We start from the raw sequence: 11147 nt of genomic DNA on the forward strand, positions 1-11147 counted from the left end.
AAATATAAAACAATAACATTATAAAAATATAAAACAATAAAATTCTCACGACGTTTCTCCTGCAACACAAATCAGCAATCATCATCGTCAGGGTGTGAAAGCCACAGAAAGGAACCACAGCGATTTTTACAGCTGATGATGATTGTGCTTGTGTTGTAGTCAAAACTTCGCGATGATGAATGTTGTTGTGGTTGTTGTGGTTGTTGTGGTTGTGGTTGTTGTTGTTGTTGACTCAGCAGCGTGGTTGTTGTGGTTGTTGTCGTTGTTGACTCAGCAGCGTGGTTGTTGTTGTTGTTGACTCAGCAGCGTGGTTGTTGTGGTGGTTGTTGTTGTTGTTGTGGTTGTTGTTGTTGTTGACTCAGCAGCGTGGTTGTTGTTGTGGTTGTTGTTGTTGACTCAGCAGCGTGGTTGTTGTTGTTGTTGACTCAGCAGCGTGGTTGTTGTTGTTGTTGACTCAGCAGCGTGGTTGTTGTGGTTGTTGTGGTTGTTGTGGTTGTTGTTGACTCAGCAGCGTGGTTGTTGTGGTTGTTGTGGTTGTTGTTGTTGTTGACTCAGCAGCCTGGTTGTTGTTGTGGTTGTTGTGGTTGTTGTGGTTGTTGTTGTGGTTGTTGTTGAATCAGCAGCGTGGTTGTTGTTGTGGTTGTTGTTGTTGACTCAGCAGCGTGGTTGTTGTTGTGGTTGTTGTTGTTGTTGACTCAGCAGCGTGGTTGTTGTGGTTGTTGTTGTTGTTGTTGACTCAGCAGCGTGGTTGTTGTTGTTGTGGTTGTTGCGGTTGTTGTGGTTGTTGTGGTTGTTGTTGTGGTTGTTGTTGAATCAGCAGCATGGTTGTTGTTGTGGTTGTTGTTGTTGACTCAGCAGCGTGGTTGTTGTTGTGGTTGTTGTTGTTGTTGACTCAGCAGCGTGGTTGTTGTGGTTGTTGTGGTTGTTGTTGTTGTTGACTCAGCAGCGTGGTTGTTGTTGTTGTTGTTGACTCAGCAGCGTGGTTGTTGTTGTTGTGGTTGTTGCGGTTGTTGTGGTTGTTGTGGTTGTTGTTGTGGTTGTTGTTGAATCAGCAGCATGGTTGTTGTTGTGGTTGTTGTTGTTGACTCAGCAGCGTGGTTGTTGTTGTTGTTGACTCAGCAGCGTGGTTGTTGTGGTTGTTGTGGTTGTTGTGGTTGTTGTTGACTCAGCAGCGTGGTTGTTGTTGTGGTTGTTGTTGTTGTTGACTCAGCAGCGTGGTTGTTGTTGTGGTTGTTGTTGTTGTTGACTCAGCAGCGTGGTTGTTGTGGTTGTTGTTGTTGCTTGTCGCCGTAGTTTCCCCGTCCCAACCGCGCCACAGTGCTCGGCCACGAGAAGAAGACAAAAGAGGAGGGGAAGGAGGAGGAGGGGAAGGAGGGGAAGGAGGAGGGGAAGGAGGAGGGGAAGGAGGTGGTGAAGGAGGAGGGGAAGGAGGTGGTGAAGGAGGTGGTGAAGGAGACGGAGGAGGTGAAGGAGGTGGTGAAGGAGGTGGAGGAGGAGTCTCCGAAAGAGGAGGCGGAGCTCTCAAAGGTGAGGTGCTTGGACCCCCTCCCTCTAGGTCGACTCAGCCTCAAGTGTGGCCGCGTCGCAGCGGGTCTGGGGGTGTGAGGCTGTGTGGTGGACTGTGCGTGAGAGTGTGTGTTTGTGTGTGTGCGTGAGAGTGTGTGTTTGTGCGAGTGTGTGTGTGTGTGTGCGTGAGTGTGTGTGTGTGCGTGAGAGTGTATGTGTACGTGAGTGTGAGTGCGTTCGTGTGCGAGAGTGTGTGTGTGTGCGTGAGTGTGTGTGTGCGGCTGTGTGGTGACTGTGAGTGTGTGAGTGTGTGTGCGTGAGTGTGTGTGTGCGTGAGTGTGTGTGTGCATGAGAGTGTGTGTGTGCGTGAGAGTGTATGTGTACGTGAGTGTGTATGTGTACGTGAGTGTGTGTGAGTGTGTATGTGTGCGAGAGTGTGTGTTTGTGTGTGCGTGAGAGTGAGTGTGTGTGCGTGAGTGTGTGTGCGGCTGTGTGGTGACTGTGAGTGTGTGTGTGTGCGTGAGTGTATGTGTGCGTGAGAGTGTGTGTATGTGTGCGTGAGAGTGTATGTGTGTGTGCGTGAGAGTGTATATGTGTGTGTGCGTGAGAGTGTATATGTGTGTGCGTGAGAGTGTGTGTGTGCGTGAGAGTGTATGTGTGTGTGCGTGAGAGTGTATGTGTGTGTGTGCGTGAGAGTGTGTGTGTGTGTGTGCGTGAGAGTGTGTGTGTGCGTGAGAGTGTATGTGTGTATGTGTGTGTGCGTGAGAGTGTGTGTGCGTGTGCGTGAGAGTGTGTATGTGTGTGTGTGCGTGAGAGTGTGTGTGTGCGTGAGAGTGTATGTGTGTGTGTGTGCGTGAGAGTGTATGTGTGTGTGTGTGCGTGAGAGTGTATGTGTGTGTGTGCGTGAGAGTGTATGTGTGTGTGTGTGCGTGAGAGTGTATGTGTGTGTGTGCAAGCGTCGTGGTGATGTCACCGCCACTTAGTGGCGAATGGCGGTTGTTGTTGTGTGAGAGTGTGTGAGTGTGGGTATGAGGCTGTGTGTGACTGTGTGAAACTGTGAGAGAGAGAGTGTGATTGTGTGTGAGCCAGGAGACTGAATCCTTGCCCTCGGGGCTCCTCCAGGAGCAACAAAAAGCCACTTCGTGTGGCCACGTGGAATGTTCGAACGCTAACTGCGGAGGAGAGGCTGCCGCTCCTCTTGTCGGGAGCTGGACCGGTACCGCCTGGATCTCTGTGGTATTCAGGAGGTCCGGTGGACCGGCTCTGGCTCCTGCCACCGTGAGGGGTGGACAGTCCTCTACTCGGGGCAGCAGACTGCCAAACAACAGGGTGTGGGTCTTGAACAAATGAATGAAGGGGGCGTGGGAGCGTGGCGGTGAGGTGTGGGAAGCTGTAAGTCCCAGGCTACTTTGGGCTCGCCTTCCCATCAACCGGAGGCGAGGAGTGGTGGTCGTGGTTACTTATGCCCCCGCCAAAGACGAACATCCATGGAGGGATGCAGGCAAAGCCGATGAGTCAGATGCCTTCTATGACCTCCTGTCACAGGTGCTGGCTAAAGTGGCCCCTCGGGATAGAGTCATCTTGTTGGGTGACTTCAATGCCCATGTTGGTCATGATGCTGGCACCCTGGTCTGGAGTGATTGGAGGGCATGGGCCAGATCAGCTCAATAACAACGGTAGGAGGCTGCTAGTTTTTTGTGCAGCCCATGGGCTTGTAATTACCGACACGCTGTTCCGGCATCGGCGCATCCACACAACATCATGGATGCATGCCGGGTCCAAGCAAGAGCATCTGCTGGACTACGTAGTGATGGACCAGCGGATGTGAACCCATGTCCTTGACACCAGGAACTACCGTGGAGCTGATCTGCCCTCTGACCATCGACTTGTCATCTGTAAGATGCGCCTGCCATTCTTCCACTCTGGTGGTGGGTGTACACCCAGGACCCCGTACAAACCCTTAGTGGCCTGGTCTCAGCTAGCTGATGAAAGTTGCAAGTGAGATTTCATCATCGCTTGCGGCTGGGGTTGGCATCGTCCCCCCCACTCCTCCTGATGTCGAGGGTAAATAAGCGAGGTTTAGGACTGGTTCATGCAGCTGCAATGGCTGCTTTGGGTACACGGTTCAGACCTCCCTAGAGACACCCTGGCTGACAGAGAAGGTGTTCAAGCTGGCTGAGAAAAAGGGACAGGCCCACTCTCATCGGCTACAGCATCCCACGTTGGAGAATGAGAATGAGGCTCACCGCAGCCTTTACTCAGAGGTTCGGAGAGCCGTGAGGCACTGCAAGGATGATCACGGGTTGCTGAGGAAATGGAGTCTGCCTCAATGGCCCGCGATCACAAATCGCTCTCTAACTCCATAAAAAAGTAACCTGCAGCGCCACACCTATTACCATCATTTGGGGAAAGAACGGTGATCCAATCTCCGACCCCCAGGAACAGGTTTGCAGATTTGCTGAGCACTTCTGTGAGGTCCTGGGGGAGGGGAAATCCCTCAGCCAGGAAAACATTGTGGCACAAAGTGTGGTTGACCCTGCTGAGGCTGCGGTGCCTCAAATATTGGAAGAAGTCTCCCCCTGTGAGTGGCTGGCTGAGGTGCCATCTGTTGAGGAAGTACTGAAGGCGATCCAGAGTCTGAGACCAGGAAAGGCAGCGGGCAGAGATGATCTCCCAAGCGAAATGCTGAGGGAGGGTGGCGTTTGTGCACAGACTGCCCTACGTGACATCATAACAGCAGTCTGGACCACTGGACGGGTTCCACAGGATTGGAAGGATGCCCTGGTGGTCCCCCTTTTTAAGAAGGGGAACCGCACAGACTGTAACAACTACAGGGGCATCTCACTCCTCAGTGTGCCGGGAAAGGTCCTGGCAAGGATTATTCAGCATCGCCTTGCCAGGGACGCTGAGGAGAGGCTTGCGGAGCCCCAATGCGGTTTCAGGAAAGGGCGGTCCTGCACAGATGCCATATTTTCTGTCCCTCTGCTACAGCAGAGGTGTAGGGAATTCCAACAAGACCTAAATCTCTGCTTTATTGACCTGGTCAAGGCCTATGATACCATCAGTAGGTCTGGGCTCTGGGTTGTTCTTCGTGCTTTCGGAGTCCCTGACCCTCTGCTCACGATCATTAAGGACCTTCATGATAGTGAGCGGGCCCGGGTAAAACTACGTGGCCGGGAGTCAGAGCTATTCCCTGTACACCTTGGGGTGCGACAGGGATATCCTCTGGCTCCCACATTATTTAACATCTATTTTGACCACGTAGTTCGTGAAGCCTTCAATAGCTGTACTGGAGGAATTTTCATCTGGTACAGATACAATGGGAGGCTGATCGATGCCTGGGTATGGTCAAGGGATGGCTCCCTATTGCTCAAGCACGTTATGTATGCCAACGACCTGATAATTGCTGCTCACTCAGAGGAGGAGTTGGAGACACTACTGCTGAGACTGGAGCGTGCCACTAAGGTGTGGGGTCTTACCATCAGCCCCACCAAAACTAAGCACCTGCCTGGGTATTTTGTATCATCGGATACTCCACCCCCACAACTCCCAATCGGTGATGGGGCAGTTGTGGAGAGAGTGGAGAGTTTCCCATACCTGGGCAGTGTGCTCATGACCGGCTCCGGTTTAACAGCAGAGGTCTCACTCCGAATCAGTCGAGCGGCAATATCTTTTCATCGATTGCGTAACGCTGTGTGGAAGCTACCTGGTCTGTCGCTCCGCACTAAGCTTCAGGTCTTCTCGGCCACGGTCATTCCCTCCCTTCTCTACGCTTGCGAAACGTGGACCCCCCTAATGGAACATCTTCGCCGGTTAGCAACATTTAGGCTGGCCTGCCTACGATCCATCCTGGGTTTAAGCAGACTGGATTGTGTGAGGAACTCGCAAATCCAACGGTGAGTTCCTCCGGCAGGCAAGGCTGCGATGGCTGGGTCATGTAGCCCGCATGCCCAGCCACCGCATGCCGAAACAGCTTTTGTTCGGCCGGATCGAGGGGGCTAAACGGGCACGGCACGGGCTAGAGAAGAGATGGAGTGATGTGGTACAGGAGGACGTGGAGCTGAGTGGATTTGCCGATGACTGGTACCAGCGGTGTCAAGATCGGCCTCTGTGGAGGAGGCTCGTGAAGGACGCTACTGGGCTGTTGGAGGCAGTCGCCCTCCAACAACAACGGAGGGCGGAGGAGCGGCGCTCACAACAACGAGCGGAGCGCCGGGTGGCTAAAGCACAGCAGGTTGGCACAGTAGGGGGCACAGGTGGTGCATCAGCCAGTCATCTCAGCCATCTGTCAGTCGACCCGTGGCACCTGGGTCTGCCCCGTGACCTCCTGCCAGCGGGCGTTCGACACTTCACGTGGCCTCAAGGTGCACATGGCCTGGCACAAACGTCGTGGTGACGTCACCGCCACTTAGTGGCGAATGGCGGTTGTTTTTGTGTGGGTGCTGCTACTCGCTACTAGCTAACAGCACTTGCCCCTACAGCCACTGTGTGGGCTACCTGGGGGAGCTTTGTCTGTGTGGTTGCCTTTGCGCTTGTACCTGACTGTGTGTGTCTGCTCATCAATCACTCACCCACCCTCTGACAATCACTCCTCACCACCACACTGTCCACCTTCCCTCCCCACTCACCACCCTCACTCACCTCCTCACCACCACCTCACTCACCTCACCACCACCACCCTCACCACCACCACCCTCACTCACCGCCTCACCACCACCCTCGCTCACCACCACCACCCTCACCACCACCACCCTCACTCACCACCACCTTCACTCACCACCACCCTCACTCACCACCTCACCACCACCACCCTCACTCACCACCCGACCACGACCACCCTCACTCACCCCACCCCACCCCCGCCCACACCACCACCACCCTCACTCACCACCACCCTCACTCACCACCACAACCCTCACCACCACCACCTTCACCACCACCCTCACTCACCACCACCCTCACTCACCACCACCACCCTCACTCACCCCCCCCCCCCCCCACACCACCATCACACTCACTCACCACCTCACCACCACCACCACACTCACTCACTCACCACCACCACCCTCACTCACCACCACCTTCACTCACCACCCTCACTCACCACCTCACCACCACCCTCACTCACTCACCCCACCACCACCACCCTCACCTCACCACCACCACCCTCACTCACCCCACCCCACCCCCGCCCACACCACCACCACCCTCACTCACTCACCACCCTCACTCACCACCACCACAACCCTCACTCACTCACTACAACCCTCACCATCACCACCATCACCACCCTCACTCACCTCACCACCACCCACCCTCACCCCACCCCCGCCCACACCACCATCACCACCAGTCCGAACGAGACCAAGCCACCACCGAACTCCGTTCATCCACCACCACCACCGCCACCACCGCCACCACCGCCACCACCGCACCGGCGACGACCACGGACCCCGACAATCGGCAGGGAGGTGTCGGGCCTGCGGTGATGGAGGACCGCGACGAAGGCCTCTCCAGCTCGGAGCTGATGGACCGCCTCTGCAAGTTCATCTACGCCAAGGATCGAAGCGATCGCATCCGGACCTGCGCCATCCTGTGCCACATCTACCACCACGCGCTGCACGACCGCTGGTTCCAGGCACGAGACCTCATGCTCATGAGCCACCTGCAGGACAACATCCAGCACGCAGACCCACCCGTGCAGGTGGGTGAGCGGGGTGTTGGTGAGTGAGGGGGTGAGTGGGTGAGTGAGTAGGTGAGTAGGTGAGTGAGTAGGTGAGTAAGTCAGTAGGTGAGTGAGTGAGTGAGCTGGTTCCAGGCACGAGACCTCATGCTCATGAGCCACCTGCAGGACAACATCCAGCACGCAGACCCACCCGTGCAGGTGAGTGAGCGGGGTGGTGAGTGAGGGGGTGGGTGAGTGGGTGGGTGAGTGAGTGAGTGGGTGAGTGAGTGAGTGGGTGAGTGAGTGGTTAGGCGAGTAGGTAGGTGAGTGGGTGGTTGAGTGGGTGGTTGAGTGGGTGGTTGAGTGGGTGGTTGAGTGGGTGGTTGAGTGGGTGGTTGAGTGGGTGGTTGAGTCGGTGAGTGGGTGGTTGAGTGGGTGAGTGGGTGAGTGAGTGGGTGAGTGGGTGAGTGAGTGAGTGAGTAGGTGAGTGAGTGGGTGAGTGAGTGAGTGAGTGGGTAGGTGAGTGAGTGAGTGGGTGAGTAGGTGAGTGAGTGGGTGAGTGAGTGAGTAGGTGAGTGAGTGAGTGGGTGAGTGAGTGAGTGAGTGGGTAGGTGAGTGGGTGAGTGAGTGGGTGAGTGGGTCAGTAGGTGAGTAGGTAGGTGAGTGGGTGAGTAAGTGAGTGAGTTGTGTGGGTGAGTGGGTGAGTGAGTGGGTGAGTTGTGTGAGTGAGTTAGTGAGTGAGTGAGTGGGTAGGTGAGTGAGTTGTGTGAGTGAGTAGGTGAGTGAGTGAGTGAGCTGGTTCCAGGCCCACGACCTCACTCATGAGCCATCTGCAGGATAACATCCAGCACGCAGACCTGCTCGTGCAGGTGAGCGGGGTGTTGGTGAGGGGGTAGGTGATGGGTGGGTTGGTGAGTGAGTGAGTAGGTGAGTAAGTTGGGTGGACGGGGAGTGGATGGGTGGGTTGGTGAGTGAGTGGATGGGTGAGTGAGTTGGGTGGAAGGTGAGTGGATAGGTGGGTGGGTTGGTGAGTGAGGGAGTGGATGGGTGAGTGAGTTTGGTGGAAGGTGATTGGATAGGTGGGTGGGTTGGTGAGTGAGTGTATGGGTGAGTAAGTTGGATGGAAGGTGAGTGGATGGGTGGGTTGGTGAGTGAGTGAGTAGATGGGTGAGTGAGTTTGGTGGAAGGTGAGTGGATAGGTGGGTGGGTTGGTGAGTGAGTGAGTGGATGGGTGAGTGAGTTGGGTGGACGGGGAGTGGATGGGTGGGTTGGTGAGTGAGGGAGTGGATGGGTGAGTGAGTTTGGTGGAAGGTGAGTGGATAGGTGGGTGGGTTGGTGAGTGAGGGAGTGGATGGGTGAGTGAGTTTGGTGGAAGGTGATTGGATAGGTGGGTGGGTTGGTGAGTGAGTGAGTGTATGGGTGAGTAAGTTTGGTGGAAGGTGATTGGATAGGTGGGTGGGTTGGTGAGTGAGGGAGTGGATGGGTGAGTGAGTTTGGTGGAAGGTGATTGGATAGGTGGGTGGGTTGGTGAGTGAGTGAGTGGATGGGTGAGTGAGTTGGGTGTAAGGTGATTGGATGGGTGGGTTGGTGAGTGGATGGGTGAGTGAGTTGGATGGAAGGTGATTGGATGGGTGGGTTGGTGGGTGAGTGAGTGGATGGGTGGGTGAGTGAGTTGGGTGGAAGGTGAGTGGACAGGTGGGTGGGTTGGTGAGTGAGTGAGTGGATGGGTGAGTGAGTTGGTGAGTGAGTGGGTGAGTGAGTGAGTTGGGTGTTGACTCTCCTAATGCTGATGATGCTGCTGACGACGATGTTGCTGATGATGGTGATGACGATGATGTTGCTGATGCTGCTGACGACGATGATGCTGATGATGCTGCTGACGACGATGTTGCTGATGATGGTGATGACGATGATGCTGCTGTGTCCCCTCGCCCCCCTCGCGCACACAGATCCTGTATAACCGTACGATGGTGCAGTTGGGCATATGCGCCTTCCGCCAGGGAATGATCAAGGATGCTCACAATGCACTGCTGGACATCCAGTCCAGCGGGCGCGCCAAGGAGCTGCTGGGACAGGTACACATAGCCTGGCACCAGCGCTCGCTCACTCACTCACTCACCCTCTCGCTCGCTCACCCTCTCGCTCACCCACTCGCTCACCCACTCGCTCAGTCGCTCACCCACTCGCTCAGTCGCTCACCCACTCGCTCACTCACCCTCTCGCTCACTCACTCACTCACCCTCTCGCTCACCCACTCGCTCAGTCGCTCACCCACTCGCTCACTCACCCTCTCGCTCACTCACTCACTCACCCTCTCGCTCATTCACTCACTAACCCAATCGCTTAATCACTCGTTCACCCACTCCCTCACTCACCCTCTCGCTCACTCACTCACCCTCTCGCTCACTCACTCACCCTCTCGCTCACTCACCCTCTCGCTCACTCGCCCTTTCGCTCACCCACTCGCTCAGCCTCTCGCTCTCTCACTCACCCTGTCGCTCACTCACCCACTCGCTCACTCACCCTCTCGCTCGCTCACTCACCCTCTCGCTCATTCACTCACTAACCCAATCGCTTAATCACTCGCTCACCCTCTCGCTCTCTCACCCACTCGCTCACTCACCCACTCGCTCACTCACTCACCCTCTCGCTCACTCACCCTCTCGCTCACTCGCCCTTTCGCTCACCCACTCGCTCAGCCTCTCGCCCTCTCACTCACCCTGTCGCTCACTCACTCACCCTCTCGCTCACCCACTCGCTCACCCTCTCGCTCACTCACTCACTCACCTACTCGCTCACTCACCCTCTCGCTCACTTACCCTCTCGCTCACTCACACTCTCGCTCGCTCACTCACCCTCTCGCTCACTCACCCTCTCGCTCACTCACCCTCTCGCTCGCTCACTCACCCTCTCGCTCACTCACCCTCTCGCTCACTCACCCACTCGCTCACGCACCCACTCGCTCACTCACTCACCCTCTCGCTCACTCACCCTCTCGCTCACTCGCCCTTTCGCTCACCCACTCGCTCAGCCTCTCGCCCTCTCACTCACCCTGTCGCTCACTCACTCACCCTCTCGCTCACCCACTCGCTCACCCTCTCGCTCACTCACTCACTCACCTACTCGCTCACTCACCCTCTCGCTCACTTACCCTCTCGCTCACTCACACCCTCGCTCGCTCACTCACCCTCTCGCTCACTCACCCTCTCGCTCACTCACCCTCTCGCTCGCTCACTCACCCTCTCGCTCACTCACCCTCTCGCTCACTCACCCACTCGCTCACTCACCCACTCGCTCACTCACTCACCCTCTCGCTCACTCACCCTCTCGCTCACCCACTCGCTCACCCTCTCGCTCACTCACTCACTCACCTACTCGCTCACTCACCCTCTCGCTCACTTACCCTCTCGCTCACTCACACTCTCGCTCGCTCACTCACCCTCTCGCTCACTCACCCTCTCGCTCACTCACCCTCTCGCTCGCTCACTCACCCTCTCGCTCACTCACCCTCTCGCTCACTCACCCTCTCGCTCACTCACCCTCTCGCTCGCTCACTCACTAACCCAATCGCTTAATCACTCGCTCACCCACTCGCTCACTCACCCTCTCGCTCATTCACTCACCCTCTCGCTCACTCACTCACTCACCCTCTCGCTCACTCACTCACTCACTAACTCAATCGCTTAATCACTCACCCTCTCACTCGCTCACTCACCCTCTTGCTCGCTCACTCATCCTCTCGCTCACTCACCCTCTCGCTCGCTCACTCACCCTCTCTCTCGCTCACTCACGTGCTCACTCACTCACCCGCTCGCTCACCCACTCGCTCGCTCACTCACCCTCTCTCTCGCTCACTCACCCTCTCGCTCGCTCACTCACCCGCTCGCTCACTCACCCACTCGCCTCCGGCTCACTCACCCCTCTGTCTCGCTCACTCACCCACTCGCCTCGCTCACCCAATGGCATAGTCGCCTAC

General features: G+C 56.2%; 1 protein-coding gene across 1 annotated transcript in view; it reads left to right on the forward strand.

Annotated features, from left to right (window-relative positions):
• Positions 1–9765, forward strand: part of LOC116938098 (eukaryotic translation initiation factor 3 subunit C-like) — a 65434-nt gene extending 55669 nt beyond the window's left edge. Inside the window, exons 18-20 of the mRNA XM_076057819.1 lie at positions 1294–1527; positions 6860–7210; positions 9121–9765. Of these exons, the coding sequence (XP_075913934.1) occupies positions 1294–1527; positions 6860–7210; positions 9121–9750 (1215 nt within the window). The 3' untranslated portion in view covers positions 9751–9765. The remainder of the gene's footprint in view (positions 1–1293; positions 1528–6859; positions 7211–9120) is intronic.
• The last annotated feature ends 1382 nt before the right edge of the window (positions 9766–11147 follow it).

Source organism: Petromyzon marinus, chromosome 84 (genome assembly GCF_048934315.1).
Source record: "Petromyzon marinus isolate PM22_M1 ecotype Great Lakes invasive population chromosome 84, UKy_Petmar_22M1.pri1.0, whole genome shotgun sequence".
Taxonomy (NCBI): Eukaryota; Metazoa; Chordata; class Hyperoartia; order Petromyzontiformes; family Petromyzontidae; genus Petromyzon; species Petromyzon marinus.